This window comes from Galendromus occidentalis, unplaced genomic scaffold, assembly GCF_000255335.2.
Source record: "Galendromus occidentalis unplaced genomic scaffold, Mocc_1.1 scf7180000077497, whole genome shotgun sequence".
In the NCBI taxonomy this organism is placed as follows: domain Eukaryota; kingdom Metazoa; phylum Arthropoda; class Arachnida; order Mesostigmata; family Phytoseiidae; genus Galendromus; species Galendromus occidentalis.
The window spans coordinates 545,675-567,248 of record NW_003805485.1 but is presented as its reverse complement, the minus strand read 5'-3'; the positions used below and the strand labels follow the sequence as shown (position 1 = coordinate 567,248).

At 50.1% G+C, this 21,574-nt stretch overlaps 2 protein-coding genes across 2 annotated transcripts; both read right to left on the bottom strand.

Moving 5' to 3' along the window:
• Positions 1-585: 585 nt before the first annotated feature.
• On the bottom strand, positions 586-12,241 carry LOC100908564 (23 kDa integral membrane protein). The gene is made up of 5 exons (XM_003746440.2): positions 12,020-12,241; positions 4,970-5,172; positions 4,602-4,797; positions 4,311-4,396; positions 586-1,637 (listed from the first exon to the last, which is right to left on the bottom strand). Exons 1-5 carry the CDS (start codon positions 12,086-12,088, stop codon positions 1,484-1,486), a joined length of 708 nt encoding a protein of 235 aa, XP_003746488.1. The 5' UTR covers positions 12,089-12,241; the 3' UTR covers positions 586-1,483.
• A 1,891-nt stretch (positions 12,242-14,132) lies between these two features.
• LOC100908423 (long-chain-fatty-acid--CoA ligase 4) lies at positions 14,133-19,815 on the bottom strand. The gene is made up of 14 exons (XM_029112404.1): positions 19,753-19,815; positions 18,618-18,740; positions 18,342-18,438; positions 18,161-18,252; positions 17,895-18,025; positions 17,489-17,691; positions 17,266-17,406; positions 16,986-17,114; positions 16,727-16,843; positions 16,314-16,430; positions 15,908-16,208; positions 15,415-15,587; positions 15,061-15,294; positions 14,133-14,788 (listed from the first exon to the last, which is right to left on the bottom strand). Exons 2-14 carry the CDS (start codon positions 18,686-18,688, stop codon positions 14,636-14,638), a joined length of 1,959 nt encoding a protein of 652 aa, XP_028968237.1. The 5' UTR covers positions 18,689-18,740; positions 19,753-19,815; the 3' UTR covers positions 14,133-14,635.
• Between the last annotated feature and the right edge of the window lie 1,759 nt (positions 19,816-21,574).

The following is a 21,574-nucleotide window of genomic DNA, read 5'->3' as shown; positions in this document are numbered from 1 at the left end:
CAGCCAATCTTCTGCCTCCTCTGATGTATTTTCTCGATCACCTAAACCCGAGCAGGGATTCATCAAGTCAAACATTGGAGTCATTTGGACTGTTTAGCGACTTTTTGTATTTATGATTCGGAATGAATCTAGAAACCCCCTATCTCAAGAACTTGTCTTTTAAGCATGATACGCAATATGTTCGCATAGGTTTCCGATAGACCGGTCTGCCAGCAACGTGACTCGCTCAGGCAGCATGATTAAGTTTCGATGGGCGACCCGGAATCTGTGGAGGTCATCGAGGCGCCGCGGTTTCGCGCCGTCCTTCGTGAAGTCCTCCATTGGGTCAAGGTCCCGGTCCCGGACAGAGATGCTCAGCGGCTGAACAGTGTGGTGCTCCTAACAATCGTGGAGCCTACCACTGCGATAGCTTCCCGCAATGGTCTCGTATGAGCGATCGAGATCAGCTTCCTTCCCAGAAACCCAGCTCCCCGCTCGTCTCGAGGGTGACCAGCTCCTGCGCGGGTGACTGGACACCGATAGCAGTAGTTCATTTTCGCAATGCAGGATATTGAAAAGAATAGTATACAACTCCGGTTCTCGAAGGTTTTATTCAAAAATATTCTCTCAATTAGATCGGCTCCGAAGGTATTACGCTTGCTCCCTATATTGGTTCACTCATTCTCACAAGCAGCCGCACAAATAGATGTAGAAAGAATCGATAGATCAACCGGGTGATTAGCGCCTGTCGACCAATCAACATTTCATTCAGATCATCCATATTCAGGAGGAAACCTTACGGAACAGCTACCCAGCTAGCGAAGTAAGCTCAAAATCGATCGATTCTGAGATCACAGAAGCCACCATTCAATCAAACTAATTCGATTCAAACCGTAAACCAATCCATAGAACTCCATATTGAAATACCTACATCTATGTATTTATGCATAGAATCAATGGCGTGACTGCGATCGCGCAAGAACAGCAAAAGCACACAACAGACCACCCAGGCTTTATATGTACAATATGTAGGATATAGATGAAGGTCCGCTCGTTGAAGGTTCCGCCAATTACGAAATTGCGTCGAACACCATACAACGTGCGATCAGGAACGAACGCTTATATCTATGTACTTGATCTTTCGCTGACATTCAGACTCTTTGAACTTCGCCATTAGCTTGAAGAACCCCATGACCACCGAGGCGACATCGGTCATGCCTCGAAATCTGAAACTCCGTCCCTTGCACAAGTTATTTCCCCTGGATCAAATTTTTTGTCACCCCACAGGGGTGGCTATGCCTTGGCACACCAATAGCGTTTCCTGGGCTCTATCTCCGATTTAGATCTCACTCCTTGATAACGTAGTTCTCCTCCCAGCTTTCTCATATGAACTTCTCTCGTCACGCTGTTCTCCCTCAGAACAGCTTCATGATAAATGCCCACCGGTCGAAAAAAGGAAACCGGTCACTTCCTCCGACAGATTCCCATGAGGGTTCGAGTTCGTTCAGGCTATGGTGAAGTAGAGGAAAATCGCTAAGCATATAGCCAGCAGCTGGAAAGCCATGGTCCCGACGACAACACCTCCCATCGTATGACTGTGCTTCTGGAAGAAATCCACGGTCACCTTGGTGCATCCGCGGGAGTAGTAGCCGTTGTTACTGGAAAGGAAAACTTGATTAGTCTACGACGGAGACTATGAGTACCCAATCTCCCCAGATTTCCCGCCCGCGGAAGTCACGCTTTCCCTATGGTGCGAATCTCCAGCGTATCGGTCGTGTAGCCTCCATGTTGCATATATTCAGGAACCTAACTGCTCGGGTCACTCCGAGAATTCATGACGGCTATCGATGGAGCATATATGAGAGTCTATTGAGTGGAGTGGGTCGTTATCGACACAGATGCTATTCGGAAAATTCGGCCGCTGGACTGCAACCGAACCGCTCCTATACATTACGAACACCATTATTATGGTTTCCAGTGTTCAAGTGGTCGGCATCCCCCGTTCTCGCATCCGCGGAGACCTGACGAGTTCGATTTACGGATGCTTCGTACTGAATTTCGGTAGCACCTGATCAAAACGTTCGGCACCCCGTCGGCTGCCTCGCTATTCGATCGTATGGCTTCGTGCATGATCTCTCAGCTGATGACCGAGGGTGAGCTCCGCCCAAGCCTCACATAATCATGACAAGCAAGTCATTGAGCGTATTCCGACACGGTATAAAAAGGCAATATATGACAGCGTCCCGATACGGAGAATGCTTAGGTGGTGTGAGGCATGCCTCGATTCTTGAAAGACATCTGCTCCGATTTCGAAATCCTTCCGGCAGTTTCTCGACTATGCCGCGCTCCGTCGTTTCTACAGGCCCAGGATCACGCGGTTTGTCAGGCAATTTCAACGATACAACGAACCCATAGCTTCTTATTGGTTAAGGGCGATGGCATATTTTTCGACACCACGGACCGATTTATCTTTCGCCCTCTCTTCCGCCGGACACTCGACCCACGAGCCGGATGCGGCCGTTCCAACGAGAGCATTAGTTCGAACGAACTTCTCGCCCCTCGGACTCGTGTTCATCGCGCACTAGTTCAGGGAAATCTTCCTCTTCACATTCGGTTACGCGGTCATCACAAAGAGATGTTTCGTTAAGATGGAGTCTCCTTCTAAATCCATTCTTAGCTCTCGATAATGATCGTTGGAAACCGATTCATTAGGTGAAATCCGCCCCGTCGGCGAGAGGACTATTCGCATCCGTCCGTGATAATGGTGCTCCCAACGGAGCGGATTCGGCAACGTTTTCACGGCGGACAGGATGAGACGAGGATTCTGGATGGGTGAAAGATGTGCAGACTGTGATGCGCGATCTGCGCGTCTCACGAGTTATGTCATGGGATATCCAATGAGCCTCGATCCCCGATTCCGTTGCGTACACGACCGACGGATGCATTTGGCGAGCTGAGACCGTCGAGATTCGGGGTATGCAGCGGAACAATGAGCTATTACGGATTATAAATAATTCTGGCGCCAACCATGGGGACGCTCTATTTGATATATCGAGACTCCTTAGAGCAATAAGCTAGCGTAGTGAGATCGGACAAGTCTGTTCGCCAGAAGCGGGAGAAAGTACAAAGGATCACTGCCGATACGTAAGACGTGTAAACACATCGATATCGCGTGCATTTCACTTACAGATCGATATTCAATGACCGTCTCGTACAATACCGGACAGTCTTCGATTCCTCGATAGCGCTCTCGCGATTGCACGCTTGAATAGGATCACATCGGGAGCAAGAATGTCGTCAGTATCGATCCGTACCCCAGAAACTCGATATAAAGAGAACCTGACTTCAATCAGTACTGCAAACGCTCGATCACGCCAGCGTACTCTCCGAGGTCTGCTCCACGGGACGGCTTGCCTCAACTCTTTGAGGATCTCGCCTTCGAGCTTAGCAAACGCTACGTGCGCAGAATTTCTAAGCAGTTTCGCAGACGGAAGGGTCCTGCGGCATGGGGCTTGAAGCTTGGATTCCGGTGAACCGACCGGGACAGGAGAGACCCTGACCACTACACCGGCGTCAACGACTCGGGACCAACTCAGAACCTATGAACAGCGATAGTCTCCTGCCTTCGGAGAATCATATGTTCGACTCGAGTACAGAAAGTGGCAGATTCCGAATTCCGACTCGGGTCCCCGGTTGAAGACCAGCGTCGGAGCTATGCACCGATATAATACATACAGCAGTTGATCGCTGTGCCTCCGGAACAATATCGTGGAGCGTTGACAATGGGCTCGGGATATGCCGTCTTCGAAGAGCTCTCTCTCGCCAATAACTCAATCGGGCCACCGAAGTGAGATGACGCTAGAGTAAACTCAAGTAATTGAATATTATTGTCAGCTTGCAATGAGCGATCAGGAACGATCATGCAGCGTCCGTTTCATGCAGCTCTTCAAAGCCGATGACATCAGAAATCGCTGGGCTCGCGGGTCGAGGGAATACGAGAAGCGAGTTCCGAGCCCGATTGGCCCTGAAATGCAGCCCCAAGGGTCTGCAAACCCCGAAAACAGATAGCTGGGTGATCTGGTGGACCAGGAATGAGCTGGATCCATATTCGATCATTCGATGACGCTTCGAGCATAGCAAGTCACCCGTATTGTTCGAATAGATTCAGAAGCTCGCAGCTCTCCTGGACCCTGGTTTCGGTCAAGAACCCATCGGCATGCGGCTCCCGACGATCGAAAGCGCGTGTGACTCTATTACGAATAATCTTGAATACTCTTCGGAATTTCGACGTCGAGAATCGCCGCGGTGAAATCTCGATCTGCTAAACTTACTTCGGACGCTGACAGAAGTCCCGGAAATCGAGACCTCTCTTCGAATAATCGCTCTGACCGACGTCCCCGCAGCATTCAAGTTTATCCTGGAATTTGAGGAAATGTGTTCTTTTAGAGACTCGATTTTTAGTGAATATCCGACGTCCCCGGGAACCGAGAAAAGATTCCGAGATTGGGACGCAAGTGAGGTGTTGTGATGTTGCCCCGCTTTGAACTAGAAGAGACGAGAGAGCGCCTAGCAGTAGCCCCCGGAGTTTGCCACGACAGAATGAATTCAAGAGATATGCTTACTTGGAAGAAGTTGAGGAGAGCGGCTGCTCCTGCCTGAGCTTGTTCATTGATTTGTCTTGTTTTCACCGCGCCGTCTAGGAGAGCTGAATACGTTGCTGAAACTACCTCTTCTAGCTTGCTCGGCTCTGAATACTTCCAAGCGAATCCGAGGATCACGCATTCGACGATCAGCAAGCAGCCCATGATGACCGCGAACCTGGACGAGAGAGAGAAGCGGTTAAATCTGTCAACTCCGAAGACTCTACGGCGCCCGGTGAGAAAGCCGTCAGCGAGCCCCATCGTCCGCGAGAGATCTTCCATCCATCGGAACGATTCCCACGACGCGTCAAATAATAATTCATAGAAGCAACTAGGATTGCTCAACTTACCATATCAGCATCCATCCGGCTCCCAGGAAGGCGCCGCAGCAGCCACAGAACACGAATAGAACGATGAGTACGCCCACGATCACAATGAGAATCCCCGCCGTGCTGAGATGGGCCAGATCGAAATCTGGCGTACCTCCACCGTCTACTTGTCTCAGGACGAACAGCACTCCGGCTCCTACGCAGACGATGACGATCGACATTATCTGGAAATGTAGAGGACTGCTGCTGAACGCTTCTGAATAGGATTCCGAGGTAATTCTCTTTTCGCTAAGCCCTGCGGAACGTCTTCGATTGGCGATCATTCGTGACGACTCCTGTGGGATTATTTCGTGTACCCGTACCTATACGAAAATCGTTGAGACCGGAGATGAAACCGAAAGCTTGAAGTCGTGTTCGAAGAAAAGCATCAAGGATTCCAACAACGTATATATCGTGCTGCAGCGAGATCTCAGAATATTATCCCGGAAATGAGATCGTATATGGAAATAATTGAGTTCGTCCATCCCTACCGCTCGATTTATTTCATTCATCGGAAATCTGATGCCTAATTCGAATTTGTCGGGGGAGCCCCCGCATAACGATGTCTCGCAGAGGAGCTCCAATGTCGTTTCGTTGCCCAAAAGTAAATGGAATTCACTGATTGTGTGACACCTGGAGCAACTTATGCTTTCTTTCCCCAAAATTTCACGCTTCCGGTAAAAATTCTGTCAGCCAGGCGTTCTGCGGGACATTTTCGCCTCAAATACTGCAAACTTCGGACGAAGCACAGTGAGAAGACTCATGATCATTCATGGCTGCAATTCATGATTGTACAACCGTTCTCAGCTGGCACGCGGATCGTCATTGCTGATCGACGCTAATGGCTCCTATCCCACAAAGGCTTACGACTGACCTTCGAAGTGCTGGCAACATTCGCGACTCGACGACGCTTCGCGGGCGGTCAGTCGGTTTGCCTGTTCGACAGGCGGTCGAGTGACTTTCAGAAAATCAAATTTCAATGGAAGGCATCTCTCTGTCTATTTCTGAGTCTTGTTCATCAGGGATAGATCACAGATGTATCAGGCCGGCTCGCTTGGAGGAGGTATTCAAGATCCGCAAGCCGGCCTCGGGAACTCTCGCTTTCAGATGTCTTCTATCGTCAGAATTGGACCGATATGACTGCGAATGCGATCGCCGAGGTCGATGAGGAATAATGAGCATTTTCGGGTCCGAGTATGAACTCGAGAATCACTTTCGGTTTCTCATGCAAGTCGGCAGGTGATATCCATGATCACGAAAGCTTCAGGTGATTGTTTCTGCTTCGGCATCAGAAATTATCGAGGGACATTCACTATTTTTCGCATCATTCCATCTTCCATCCACATGTCTATAAATGAACTCCTAGTTCATGAACCCCGTCGTTCCCTCAAAAATAGGATCGCACCCCCAGGAAGATCCTGAGGGAAATTTGATCTCCTTGCGCTGCCGGGTAACGCTCAAAAGTCCTGTTGCAGTGAAATTCTTACCGCATTTTTTACCGCATTTCTTACATTTCTTACCGGAGCGCATGCTCCTAATCCGATGGAGAAACGTGAAAAGGAACAGAATTCGCTCTCGAGCCTCCGTCCTCTAAGGTCAAGGGTTAGCCCGGAAGACGTTATCTTAGAATCGCTTCCTCAAGAAGAGGAAATCGGAGTCGGGATTTCTGCTGTCAGGCGACACTTGTTCCGAGTCGAGCTTGTCTCCCGAGGACCGCGTTCACGGACCGCGGAGCGGATCACGGATGCCACCGGGGACTCTCGATGTGTTCAACTCCAATGTTGACAAGAGTATTATTTTCGGGAAATCATGCTTGTTTCAGGCGTGAGAACGTCTGCAGCGGCCGTGCAGGCCTTAGGCCCCTCGGTCCGCTGCCTATGGCTCGCCCGCCCGGTCGGTTTACTTGTTGGTGGTTTCGACTCGATCGCTACTCGTCGTCTGTTTTGGCATTTATTGGGCGACAGCGGAACCGTCACAAAAAATATCGTCATGAAAAGGCCCCACCTCGCTCTGCTGAGCAGCAGAACGTGGATGACGTCTCCGAATAACAGAACGCATAAAACACGTTTGCTTCTGCGTTGTTGCTAAGAGGCCGCAAGCCGAAAAGTAGCTGCTGCTGCCGCTCGCACTACCGCTCATGACTCATATCGTCAGCGCGGCGAAAATCTCCAACTGGTGACGATCATCCACGACACTCTGCCTCTGGCAAGCGCTACCAAATCGCCGAGCGGAATTTCGGCTCGCGTCGATCCTTTGACGGCGGTCGCATCAGCTACGTAGAGTGCCGTCTTTTCCCTGTCACAGAGCGACCGAGCTTTCCGAGAGAACCGCGCCGACGATTTACGTTCCGTGTTGAGCTCCATAGGACAGAAACGATCTCGTAATCGAAACGCTTCGAAAACAGAAACGGTATTATGACATTATGACCGATGTCCTCGATGCTTCTCCCGGACAGTGCCGATTGTATACCAATCGGAGTATTCAGAGCTCGCGATCTCGCTCGGGCAGACGACGATTTCACTTTCAGAGTGTCGCCATGACTGACATCCTTAGGACGAATCGTGACCGTGTGTGTCGCACTCTTCAGCGCGTCGAACAACTTCGTCTCGAGCACGAAATTCGGCTCTGAGCACAAACGAATTTCCGGAAGCTTTTCCAGACGGATTCATCCGAACAAAAACATCGGCGATGGAATGCAGAACTGGCCTCATTCGTCATTCAGGAGATTGATGAATAATAAATGTTTCAGACTGAGTCCAACAAAGCGTTGAATTCGATTGGAGGTCTCCGTGGATACGCGCAGCTGACGAAGTTGAAGAGAGAGAAATCATGGGATTCGATCCTTCCGGGCGGATCTGGAGGCGATCTCGTTCTCTCCGTTGATTCGAGAGTTCACAGGTGGCTCCACTTGCTGCTTGACCGGGTGGAGAACGTGAATGGGATGATGATTGTTCCCACCCACCTGCGATTCTAGTTTCCAATACACACGTTGTCGATCTCACTACGTGCTGGCTCATGACCCAAACTCGGAGAAGACGACCCGGGAGAAGCATGGATCGCGATCGTAGGCGACGATTAGAATGAAGTAATTAAAAACGCAATAGAAGCACAGACAATTCGATAGAGAATTCAAAGCAGACAACTTCTGGGAGCGCTTTGTGAAGGATCGAGACGTTGAAGATTCATTCGGCTCAATATGGTTCCCGGAAAATCTTCCTCCCAAACTATTCCGACTGGTATCGGATTAGCAGTCGCCAGAAGATGGAGAGGGGAGTGATCAAAATCCCGATTCATACGAATCGTCAATCAAGAGCTTTGACTTGCGGGCTACGCACAACGTCCCGACTCCGAACATCGTTCCGATGCGCTGCTCGAGGTTCCATCTGAAGGAATGGCCGCATCGCGTCCTCCATTATTCTGGAAAGAGATCTGAGAGCAGATGGGATCCCGTCAGTTCTCCAGCGAGAGGATGACGGTAGAATTGAATCGATTCTCTGTCACCGTCACTCTGCACCGCTTCCCCTTCCCGGAAAGAACAGCGCCGCTCATAAACGGAGACCGACCTGAGCTCTTCAAAGCGTCGAGCAATTGTCTCCAATTGATATCTGACGAATGAAACCATAGATGTAAGAATCTAAGAGGGGCAATCTTTCGCTATCAATCTTTTCAATTCACTAAACTCTCGATTGAATGGAAAACGTTCTTCGTCACTGCAAGCGGCTCGCTCACAAGTTCCCACTCTTGCCGAGTGAGTATATTTGTTCTCGAGAACGCTTCCAAGTGTCAGGCCGATAGAGTGTCCTGTGTTCCTTCCGGAAGCAGTTCGATGACGTAGTCAACGAGACTCTCAATCGGCGTGAAGACGTTCTCGGGGTCAGGGCGGGTCCGAAGGGCTTGACGATTCTCCGGTTCTCTCACATAAATTTTGCTCTCAGACCAAACTCTCCAGCAGAATATCCTTGAGATTAGGCGGGAGTGTAGAACGCTCCGTCTCAATCGGACAAGGTAATCTCAGCCTCCAGGCTTCTGAAATCATACGCGATGACACGAGTCTTTCAATGGATAATTGTCTCCATCGAAGGCCCGGAGGGCTCAGGAATTTTCCCCATCACCTGAATCAGGGATGAAGTGCGAAAACTTCAAGGCAGCCAGCTTGTATTCTGGCTGACAATGAACGACGCGACTGCCGTCAGTGTGAGCTTAGCAAGCTGTATCGTTGTGAACACTTCGAAGGAGATAGAGGTCACAGCGGATTAGTTTTTTCTGAACGATTACAATTTTTCCGCGTTGATCTTATTTTTATATTCATCTCTCTCGGAGACTGACTCAGTCGAGAGCCGGATCGGATGTCGTTCTCCCGGTCAAACTCGTCTGGAGTTCCCCCTGAGGACAGAAAGAATGTGCTCGCGGCAGGCGTGTTGCGTCCAGTGTACGATGTCAGACACAGGCGGATGTTTGAATAGAAGAAATCTTTCGGTGGGGGAGAAAAATCTGCGAAATCCGCCTCCCTTGCGCCCGGAACGAAGGGCGTCGTCTAACGCGAATGTTTGCGTCGATAAGTCATCGTCAAACAGGGTTCTTTCTCGCTAAAGAGCACTGAAGTATGTCGCGAAGTCTGCTGGGGAACGGAAACGCCAAGACAGTACGGACAACGTCATGAAATCGTCGAATACGGAATGGAACCGAATTATTCTTCATACACTGGGGACTCCTTGAATGGGTTCTGAAACTCTCAACTCAGATTTGCCTTCGTTTCGTCAACACCTTTCTGGCCCGTCCGATCACGGGAAAGATCCGAATATGAGACAATGAAGGATGACGGCGATCGGAGACTCGGACTTTTCGGTGAGGCCTCAGAGGTCTTTGACCACACTTCGCTCGCGCAACGCTTTCCCAATATAATAACAGGGGAACAGGTCTTGCTGGCCGCGCAGCGAGTGAATCACAACAAATTCACGATACGTCGAGCCCAGATTCAAGCTCTTTCAGAGTCCTAAGAGTTGTGTCTGATGAGGAGCAAAAACTTGCTGACCAACACGCTGTTGTCCGTCATGAACGAAGTGTCTGGATGTAATAAAATACTTGTGCGCTGTCAGCAAATCGGGCGCCTTACGGGGCTGTTGTACTTTTCTTTCTCGCTTCTCAGAAGATTGGAATCGGGAACATCTCCCGATGTGTTCAGCGGGCGATGCTGGCATTCGAGATGCGCGGATTTGTTTATCCGAATGCCGGCCACGGAACGTCTGGATCAAAAGCGACTGGTGAAACTCAACATATCAATCCCCTTGTCGAGCTGGGGGATTCGGCGAACGGTCAGACAGCTAAATACATTGGTACATGATCTCAGTCGGAAGATGGAATTGTTCTCAATCTCGGGAATTCGGAGCAGAGAATGCGATTCTTTCAATCGAGAAGTATGGAAGTGAATAAGGTGACCGATATTGGAGGCAGGTCACTGCATATCGTATCAATGACGGAACTTTCGCAAGATACGAAACGTCAAGCGAGATAAAAAGGATATTCCACTCCATTCCGTACCGATGTGATTACCTACGCCCCACGTAGCCCCGACAGGGAAAAAGACAAGTTCTCAACGAGTCAACGGAATCGCTTTCGGGACTCATGGCCTTTAGTGGTGGGGGCACATTGATACCTCGTAAGTTACTTCCCAATAGCCAACAATGACCGATGACGGGATCGATCTGCGATCCCCGGAGGAAGGAGTTGTGTCTCTCACATCGAAGCTCTCCTAACGTGGGTCCTTCCATAACATTATGTTGCCTCACAAGACCAGCCGACTGATATCTATGTGGGAATATCTCCCTTGGTCGCAACTGAGTATATTGATCGCATATTTGATTGGCTAACATTCAGAAACTTCCGTCTCCTCCCCCTTAACCCAAGCTGATTCTCTGTCCTGATATACACAGCAGCATTCTCATCGCCTCGCAACGGAAGGTCTCAGACTTACCCTGAGTTGTCAAATCGTCTTCATAATTCAGGGATTCTCTACGAAATTCCATCATATCGCATAATTCCATCATGAAAAAATCAGAAATGGAGAAACCGAGAGGCTGAAGCGCCATGACAAGTGCCGCCGAGCCCGTTAGTCTTTTCCGCAGGCTATATACTCTATCAACTGAGGCGTCGGTGCGGCGCCGGCGCACGGATCGAATGGAGTGTGATACGATCGACTGTCGAGCCACAAGAGAGAGGAGCCTGGACTCCTCCGGATTTTTCAGCGCCAAACTTGCGTGTCGGACGAGGTCGAATAGCACTAGCGTCTTATGTACAAGTTCGGGAACCTCCCTGGATAACTGTGGAATGATCTGATACCGCGAATTCTCCGTCCATCAACCCTTAACCGCATCCCCGTACCGTGGGGAAAAGGTGGGTACGATTGAGCTATGACAGAGTTCGAACATTGGGATGGCGTCTGAATATCCTGCTGGAGAACCACTTGAGGATTCACCTTTGATACTCAGTCAGTTGTGTGGGAGCAGTAGTCACGAAGCGCTCCGTCGACAGCGCGGTTAGAGTTCACGTTTCGATCCAAAATCATTATTTGTATCCACACGGTATCGGGTTTCGGAATCCGACGCCAATGTTACGATTCCATTCGATGTAAATCCATATCCAGCACGTGTTCGTTTTGTTCAAGCCTCGAATTTTTTTCTTCCTCGCGCTCTGATGGGATGCGAGTGTTCCACCGGGAGATGCTCGAAGAAGTCACGGGAGAGATCCTGTCACCAGTCGTGAATACAAAAACCTCCTAGAGAATGGGCCTCCGGTGATCTCAGACAGTCGACCAAAAGCCGCTGCTTCCACTATCGCTCTGGTAGAACAGCCGCGTTTCGAAAAAGGGATGGGTGAGGAAAACCCAACAGCAGACCGCTCCTTTCTCCACGGACTCCAGTGATTTCGAGGAGTTCATTACCTACATAGATCCATTCGATTTTCGCCAAAGAATATTCTGACTCTCGAGTTTTGTTCTCCAGCGATGTTCTGTAGAAGAACAGATATTGTACTCACCGTCAAAATCGTGTTCAAAATATACAGAAGACATTTCAGGCAGAAGAGCCCGCACATCGACGCCACCATCTTAGCGTTTGCCTAGCTATCGAATCGGATTTGTCGTTCGTAGTGCTAATGGTCCAGGGATTCGAGAGTTCCACCAGAATTCCACAGTATCCACAACACAAGCAGCGCACGAAACCAACCAAGTCGCTCCCTCAGCGAAAGCCTCTGGCCGCCAGCCGTCGGGCCGACCGGTCTCCTCAAGGCGCGCGTGGACATTGCGGAGAGGGCAAGTGACGGTTTGTTGGCGAAGGGTGGCGACATCTAGCGGCTATACGAGACGGAATGCGCGGCGAGCAATCGAGCCAACATCAATGCAATAGGGGACGGGGGCAAAGAGTTGAGGTGTCGACTCCCGCGAAAGGTTCTTATGGTATGAAAATGCATTCTCCTGCAGTTTCAGGGGGAGACAAGCCGCAAGACCAAAGAAATGATCAGACGTAAGACGAGACAGGCTTGGGACCAGTTGATCCAGGTTATCGTTCATTCTCCATTCTTCATTCTGGAGATTCTTCCGGGGATTACGTCTCCATCGGGAGAGGCAGATCGCGTAATCACGTCCCACCTGCGAATTGTTCACTGACGTGGGCTGAGATCAAGCGCTCACGTTGTCTTCGGAGCCTTCGGATGGCTCTCGACCGCGGGAAGTCAGTTTCGTTCCTGCGGGAGTCGCGGAATGAGCATCCTTTTAATTCAAGTACTAAGTGAGCGTAGACATATATATTTGATTGGTCTCTGGAATGCTGGATAAGCTCATCACGTCAAGCCTGGGGAACGTGTCGGCGATCTCTCAGAGGAGGTAGAAACTCTTCCGTTCGGCTAGGGAAATCGCAGGAGATCCTGAAGTCTGAGGGAGATTTCTTTCTGCTGGAAGTCATAAACCTTTTCGGTTTGCGAGCATGACGTCGGCTGCCTGGAGCCACCTCGCTCAAATGCTGAGCAGCTCACCCCCCGGATCACGGGGGAGAGGTGTAATCTCAGCAGAGGAAAGCACGAGCGCAGGCCGAAACTCCGTTACCAGAGGAAGACATCCTCAAAGGAGAAAGCCGGTAACCGAAGACCTGGATGCGCACGCTTGCTCATGGTTGCCTTGCAGAATGGGCTGACGACGTTCACGACATCGCATCAGTGTGTGGAGCCGCTAAGTCCGACACTCCCTGAGCTTATTTCGAAGTTGATTTCGGAAGGTTGAAAACGAAAGCACACTCTCTACGTGGAATGGAAGGAAGGCCAGCTGGGGATGTCGTGACCGTGCTCTCGTTGGGACGCTGCTCTGATCCGTCGGACGGGGATCGCGAAATCCCTGATGACTTCGCGAGCAGTAGGGCCCCATCTCAGGAGCTGATGGGGCGCAATGAGAGCCTCCAGTTAGATATCCAAGCAGCATCACACGCTCCTACGGTCGGAAATCAAGAAGACAGGTCGATGGAGAGTTGCGATAGATATAAGCAGAGTGTCTCGGAAATCGCTAGGCATGACACGAGGACCTCGAAGAACTTCAGATCCCCCATCACAGAATCTTCCTGGATCCGGAAGCGTTCGCTGCAGATCCGGAAGCGTTCCATGCGAATGAGCTCGCCATGTGAGAATTTTCTCTGAAGAGTCATCTTGATTCGAGCTTTCAATTCGAATGCTGGGTCTTCCGTATTTCGCGTCGAGATCAGCTCATACGCTTCTGATCAAGCGCGCTCTCGAATGTGACGGCCGCAGTCGGCTGTACCTCGTAGCCAAGATGTGACCAATCGATTTCAAAAGACCTCAGCCAAGCATTTGGTCAGTACATGGCACCTCATTCCGAACTAGTCAAATATTAGACACGACAACGGATCTGATAGCGGCGGGGATTCTCGGAACAACCAGGGATCTGAGACTTTTTGGTAGAACCCGCCTACTGCGAATCGGAATTAGTTCGAACGAGGCTCTAATTCGTGAATCGCAAGACTATAAGATGAGCGCCTATCTCGGAAACGCAGACGCGAGTCATCGGATCGATCCCGTCTCATTGAAGAAGCAACTTGGGTGTAATGAGTACTGAAGAATTAAACTTCGCGAGAAAATTCGGCATTCGTACTTTCTTGAATACTGTTCATCGACTTACAGCTGTAGAAATCACAACGTTTCACTGTTTTAGACATTGTCCTTAAACATCGTTCCCCGACTCATTCTGGAGGAGCCGATGAGGGGATCGCAGAGATCCTGCGTGCGCGGAGCTCCGATCTCAATCGCGTCTTAGCTCACTCTTCGTCGACCCAAACTCAACAACGCCGAGGAACATTATCCTAACAGATCCTTACAGACTCCCGCGTGGGAAGACCACCTCCTTAATCATCGATTGCCTATCGCTCGCCGATTCGTAACCTGGTTCCCACCGCGAGGAGGGTTTAATGAAATTTCAAATCACGACGTCATGCACGTCCTCGCCGATATCCAGCGTGGTTGCCCCAGCTTAGGAGAATATTGCATGAAAGTCTCGGAGCCTACAGTGTTCCAACATGGTCTCCACGTAACGGAGTCAGGTCGACTTTGTCAAGGAGCGAAAAGAAACTATTCCCCGTTCGAGCAAAAACAACATCAGACATTCTTGGAGTCCTCGTACATCCGGTCGATGTCCATCTTGTAGAAGTCATTAATTTGCTTCCTTCGTATCTTCAGGGCCGCCGTGACCAGACCCGAGTCAGGTATCCACTCTTCGGGACACAGCTTGAATTTCGCCGGAATTTCCATCTGGAACGATATACCAGTCGTCGGTGAGTCAGGATAGAATACGATTTGGGATTCCTATCCGGATCCTGTTTTGCAAACACCCGGCTGCCTAAACGATCGTCATTGTGGAAATCGTTCGATATATTGAAGTGACTCATTCGTATCGAAAGCATGGGCAGGATATTGAGGGGTGTGACAGCCGGAGAGAAACATCATAAAATGTCTCTCGTATTCGCTTCCAGGGTCTGACGTGGACGTCCCACGGAACCGGCAGAGGTGCGACGAAAGTTTACCTTGTTGAGATTACAATGTTTGCCGTGACGCACGAGCTGCTCGGTGGCGAGCCGGACGATCTCTGGGTTCTCGCAAAGCTCTCGTAAGCTCTTATTCTCGATCCCTATTTGCGCAGCCAGCGCCTCGAGTGCTTTGGGATTCGGCGAAATGAGTGCCACCATGAACGTGTAATACGAGTTGCCGTAGACGCAGATGTTGTCGACCAGTGGCAACGTTTTCAATTCGGCCTCGACCTGGAAGGGACATTCTCGCATCAGAAAGTCCAAATCGTGCTTCACCATCTCGGTTGGAACTTCGTTCCTGCTCCCTGGCAATTTTTTTCCGATGATTTTCGTCTCCCGTATCCAACACACCTTCCCGAGAGAAACATATTCCCCGAACTGTAGTTTGATGAGATCTTTTTTTCTGTCGACAATCTTCAGGGTTCCGTTCGGTAGGAGCTCCCCTATATCGCCGGTACGAAACCAGCGTATTCCATCCTCCTCTAGGAAAACTTCACGACTGAGGGACTCGTTCTTGTAGTAACCTAGAAAGCAAGCGAGAACGCATATTGGTTAGGAGGGGGGAAGACTCTATTCTTCCGGATGCGACTTGAGTCATATTAAGAAATCATCTCAAGACCAGAGGAACTTCGGACTTTATGCCTCTGTTTTCCCCGGGCTCTGATTTTGATTGATTTAGGTGCTCGGATTGACGTATGCAGCGTATATTCCTTCCGACTGAGGAGCAAACGTCTTCCGCAATGGAAAAATCTGTGTCCGCAAGCGTATTGAGCATCCCTTCAGGATTCTCGCATCTTCCAAACATACGCGGCTCAAGACTGTCGAGGAAAATTTTTGAACTCACTCTTCGCGACTGTCACTCCGCCGACCAGGATCTCGCCTCTCGGATTGGGTTTGTCGTTGACAGTGTACCCACCGTCGGACCAATTATCCAGCTTGATGTATACATCCACCAGCGGACAGCCGACATTGGATCCATCGGAGTTGTCGGTGAACTCGCATACCGCGGCCCCGGACGTGGTTTCAGTCAGACCGTATCCGCGCAAGAGAAGGATGTCGAAACAGATTTTCACGAAGTCGAATGTCTCGGCGCAGAGGGGGGCCGAGCCGACTGCGACAACTCGTACGTTGCCACCGAGAACTGCCTGTTGATTCGATTAGGGATATCAGTGAATATCTTGCGTGAGGACGAATTGGCTCAAAATATCTCCAGCGGAGAGAGTCGAGGAAACTTCGAGCGGGAGCCTTGCCTTGATTTTATTGAAAACGAGACGATTCAGCAGCGGAGTCGTGTAACCAGCCTTCACCCAGAACGACTTGTAGACGATTGCGTGTCGGAATAGTAGTTTGCTGAAGAATCCTTTCGCCTGGAAAAAATGATTAATGTAACCAGACGTATCGCTCATTGATCGCAAGTGAAGCGGTTGAACGATGTCGATAGATCGAGTTGAATCTGAATAATCGCAAGCCAAATAAATTTGATTCTGGAATGGCATGGAATGATCGCAGTTGCCGGGAAATCGTCCCTCGAATGAAGTTTCCCCGAAGCTGAGACTTTGAATGCATGGGTCGTCGACAGAACTGCAATCATGCCGCGCGATCGATCATTCCCGTAATCGTGATTTGACGTGGATTCCTCGAACGGATTCCTCTTATCGCTAACCTCGGCGCCTTCAACAACTCCTTTTCGTATTCTGTCGAGAATAACTGGAACCGTCACCATCATCGACGGCTCCAAGACTATGGCATCTCCTCTTTGTCCGGCCTTGATCCCAGTTCCCTGGTAAGAGGAAATAAGTTATCGGTGAGAAATGCAAAACATGTGGAGGAGACGAGACTGTCTGGCCGCTTCTAATAATAATACCGAGTTGGTAGTTCAATGACCTTCCTATCCATTAACCAGTCGCAGACAGAGTACGCACCTTGTCGGTCAAAGTTTGGGGGGACGAGTAGCCGATTCTGGCGCCGTTCGAAATCATCATCGACTCGCAGGCGATTTCCATGACGTGAGCTAGTGGCAGATATGCAACGTAACTGTCTTTCTCTGTCGTCTGGAAGTAAGTAGAGTCCCGGGTTTCAGAATCTGATCCTCGAGTCTTCATGTGGGCTCTTCCGAGACTCCTTCCCGAACTTGTTCTGTCGGACCTGGATTTGGTCTAGTCTAGAGTCTAGACAACCTTGCGGTTTCTCGGTACTACTCACTTCCGGGAAAATGGTCAAATATCCCTTGGCGCAGGCCAGGAGATTGCTGTGCGTTATCACGACTCCTTTCGGAGTTCCAGTCGATCCTGAGGTGTACATGATGATGGCGGTTGAATCCGGAGTCGGGATCTCACCGGAAAACTCCTGTGATCGTCGAAGTAAATCGTGAATTCTTTGAAGGCTTCTCGCTCAAGGAAGGTTCCCTCCGTGGGCTTGCTCTCACCTCGAGATTGATTTTTCCGAGCTCGTAGAGTTTAGAAAAGGGAATGAGATTGATGCCATCAACTTTCGGGGCCGCAAGCTTTGAGGCTTGATTTTCCATGTAGATGATATGTGTCACTGATTTGACTCGAGGAGCGGCTTTGATCAGTTTGGGCAACATGTCTTGCGAAGTTATCACATGAGTTGACTCGGACTCGTTGAGAGCTGCGGATGTATTTGGGAATCGAGGGTCATTAGTGCCTGGTATAAAACCAGCGCTTGTCTGGTTTCGGCCCACGGAGACTCGTCGGCCTCACGGAGCTCCCAATGATTGGGGGAGCGTCATGTCTGGAATCGCTATGGATGAAGCTTCTGAATGGCAGCCGGAGCACGGCGTTCTATTAGGGAAAACGGAGGAGCGAACGAACCGTGAACGAATCCGTCTACTCCCAAGGTTGCATAAACGGTGACGAGAGGAATATTGTTTCTTAGAGTTGCCTGAGCTGTGAGCATCCACTCCATCCGGGTTTCCGCAAGTATGACGAGATTCTGACGCGGTCTGGAATCGATCACATCATCAAATTGGAAATCAGACAGCCCACGCACTTAATCGCTGTTTTTCCTGTCAGACGATGGAGGCGCAATTCGCTATCGGGAAGATGAGCAGAGAGTGGTTTTCTGCCACGCGGCCTACCTCACGCCCAGCTTGAAAAGTCCAGCGGCTATGAGATCGATCCGCTCATCGATCTCCTTGTAGGTCAGCCAGCGGTAATCTCCCATCGTATACTGAAACAGTGGAAATACGAGTTCAGATAAACTTCACTGAGAGCTTTGATATGGTCGTTGAGCGCAAGAGAGTGCTTGACGGTATTCACCTTCCTGAAAACTTTCCCATCGGGTTGGACTTCCTCTTCTTCACAGAAAACCTCTCTTGTTCCGAAGCCGCGTTTCTCCCCATACAGCTTCACGGTTCTGTAAAATATTCCGATCTTAGATTTCCCCGAGCTTGTCTGAAGTACTTTCCTTGCTTTCCTGCCTCCGTTCATATCGCGCGGGGAAAATATAATCCATCCAATTCTATCGGAGAAGCAAATTCTGCAGTTAGCGATTCTTCTCCGGAGAGATTTCCGCGAAAGATGGACATTGCTGACCTCCGCATGAGTTGCTCCATCTGTTGTAGCCCGTCGAGTCCTCCCCTATTCCTACTGTGGGCTCTGGTCATCCCCGCTGACAGTGGTTTCCCCGGGAATATGGGAACGGAGTAGATGAGGCGACTAGAAGCAGAAATACGATGCTTTTACTTTTTTATTGCTGCCGGGCATATCGACTCAGAGCGTTACGCGTAGTAGTTCGGTCTGGGTACCGGGGAGATGTTGCCGAGAATTTTTCCCTGAGAATCGTTCGAGAAAATCATTCACCAATGGCGAAATTCCGCCACTGGCGGCAATCTCAGAAATTTTCCCAGTAGAGTCGCATCGTATCGCTCTGGTGGGGAATCGCGACTCCGCCTCCGTCAGCGTCACCTTGAAAGTCGTTCGTCACTTCCTTCCCGCGAAGCAATACTAAAAGTTCGATCGAGAAGTTTCCCATATGGAACTCTCAATCGTTTTGGTTCTGGCCGTGACGAGCTTCCGTTGCATGGAAATGACGGAGCAACAAGTTGCCACTGGGGAGATGAATCCATGCCTCAGCCCGCGCCATCACAAGCCTCTTCGCCGTCGAGCCATCGATATGTCGTCACCAGTGAACGCGAACACCGGGTTCAACGTCCGGAGCGCTCGCGTAACTTAATGGAAGCCAAATAAATAGCAAGGAGTAGAATTATTAACGATTATCACGGCCGGCGTTCCTCAGCGAGCGAGACATTCAAATTTAGTGAGCCTCGAATGGACTTTTATCCATGATCTCACGTGAGCACGTCACACCGTGTAATGAACTTCCGACGTTTGGAAAACCACACGGGCTTGAGCGGTGAATTTTCACGGGGAAAACGCAAAAATTGAGGCGTCAGTCCTCCCGAACAGTAATTTCTCAATCGTAGACGGACACATTTTTCCGGTACAAACGTGCGCCGCGTATTCGGTGACGTTTTATCGGGGAGCTTGCTTTCCTGATGCAAGTTGAGGAAGGTCGTCGGTGTGAATCTCACGGCGCTTCACCGGCAGCCGAGCTCCGAATCTGGCACTTCTTCAATATATAGTCGAAGTTGCCAAAGCGCAGAGCTTTGGAACTTCGGAAACGATTGCAACGGGATGAGAAAGACCACGTATATTCTAATGAACTGACCTTTTTCTCCATTCCAGCCATGGCTTCTGAATTATCGTGTAGATGGGCAAGCTTATCACATCGTAACAGAAACTCATCACCTGGTTCAAGAATGATGGGTTTCGAACACGGTCAGAATGAAAGTTGTCGGCAATATCTCCCACAATCTTGATTCGTCTCTCGTCTGCGACCACTGATATTTAGGTGCTCCCACTCGAATATCAGGAGTCGAGTCTTGGAACTTTGCTTCGGACACTCACCCTCAAGAGGAAGAGAGCTGATCTCGTTGTCAGAGATTCGTCCATCTTGAAGAATTTACCGAAGAAGTACACTTCCAGGAGAGATCTGCAATCGGAACATCGTGTCAGACTGGATTAATCGACCGAAAGATAATGTTCATCCCTCTTCGCCTCGATGATCAGATGCTCATCGGCAGCACTGCGACGTCAAAGTTGAGCTGAAGCATTCGTACGATAGAATCCCTCATGAGGGTTCGATGATACTCCCATAGCTCTCAAGTGGGTTTCGCATTGGAATGAACCGCAGAACAGAACAACGGCTTCTGCCTTCATCAGCTAGGTCTGGTAGCAGCCATTTGGATTTTTGCAGATATTTCTCATAGATAGTCTCCCGTCAAGGACAGCCGCGGCGGACGAAATGATTTTTAGAAGTCTAACATCCACCAGGTACGCGGACGAATTGTTGAATCTGATTTGGTATGAGAACGGCTCCGGGCTTCGATATTTGACGATTCTCTATAAAGACTTTTCATCTTGTGAACTACTCCCTGCCATTTCTTCATGAGGAAACTCGGTCTGACCCCAGGTCCTTAAACCCGGCGTCGGCGGCGATGAATATGAAAAACAGGAGATGGAGGAACATCCACGGAGCCACTGAGTCGCCAATCTCTAGGGGTTTTCAACGCTCTCCCTGCCCCTCCGCAATTCTGGGGGAACCACTCGGTGAATGATGGGGAAACCTGAATCAGGGAGTACCTACTGGGCCTTGGGGAAAACCGCACATTTTATGGAAAACCGCATATTTTATGAAAATATGAAAAATCGCGCTTATTGACCCCATAGAGTCCCATGTGTCGGGGAGAAACCGCAGTCGCGGTTGCTGACCGCGGTTTCAAAGCGTCGTCCCTCCTACACAAGAGCCGGAAACTCGGATTGTTTCTAGCCACATACGCTAACGAGTCTGATTTGTTGTTTGTATATATGTAATCGGCAATATCCTGAACTCATTAGACTTCGATGTTCCTCGACCTACGTGCCTCATGCACGATTTCTGGGGTTTCCGGGGAGGCTCCGATCCCTATATGCGGATTCCTCCTCGCGCGGTCCCGGAACACGCACAGGTCGAGATCCTTCCGCGCATGGGGGCGTCGTTGCCTCGGGCTCTCGGCGGCCTAGAAGTTGCGAGAGTTCGTCCCCTGTCGCTCTGATATTTTTTAGGATCCGCGCTAGTGCGACTATGGAGTCTTCCGGATCAATCGGGCGCATGCGGGAGACGGGGCGAACCCATCTACATTCCTACTCGTTATGCGCGGAAATTCCGCGGGGGAAGTGGGAGAATGGAAGATGGTCATTCAACTCTCAATAAGTTTCTAGACTACCGGAGAAACAATAAACGATTCCAGAACTGCCTAATCGTTTCAGATGAATTCTCAATCAAGTCAGAATATTGTGGAGTCGACGTGAGGAGGCATCCTGAGGCGTAGTCCCTCATCGCGATTCCATAAGAAGCGTCATCAAGAAATATTATATCCTCCGCAGACGGAAGCTTCCGGGAGTGTTCATTCGGGAAGCGACTCTAGAGAATGTGCCGGATCGTTCCGGAA

Bases quoted from the DNA above. Each gene is read 5' to 3' on its own strand.
- LOC100908423 (XM_029112404.1), bottom strand. From the start codon at position 18,688: ATGACCAGAGCCCACAGTAGGAATAGGGGAGGACTCGACGGGCTACAA. The intron at 17,692-17,894 runs GTTCGTTCGCTC...ATACATCCGCAG, and splicing joins AGTAGACGGATTCGTTCACG to CTCTCAACGAGTCCGAGTCA. The intron at 15,588-15,907 runs GTGAGTTCAAAA...CTTGCTTTCTAG, and splicing joins CGGAGTGACAGTCGCGAAGA to GTTACTACAAGAACGAGTCC.
- LOC100908564 (XM_003746440.2), bottom strand. From the start codon at position 12,088: ATGGTGGCGTCGATGTGCGGGCTCTTCTGCCTGAAATGTCTTCTGTAT. The intron at 4,798-4,969 runs GTAAGTTGAGCA...TCTCTCGTCCAG, and splicing joins GCCGGATGGATGCTGATATG to GTTCGCGGTCATCATGGGCT. The intron at 4,397-4,601 runs GTAAGCATATCT...CTCAAATTCCAG, and splicing joins CTCTCCTCAACTTCTTCCAA to GATAAACTTGAATGCTGCGG.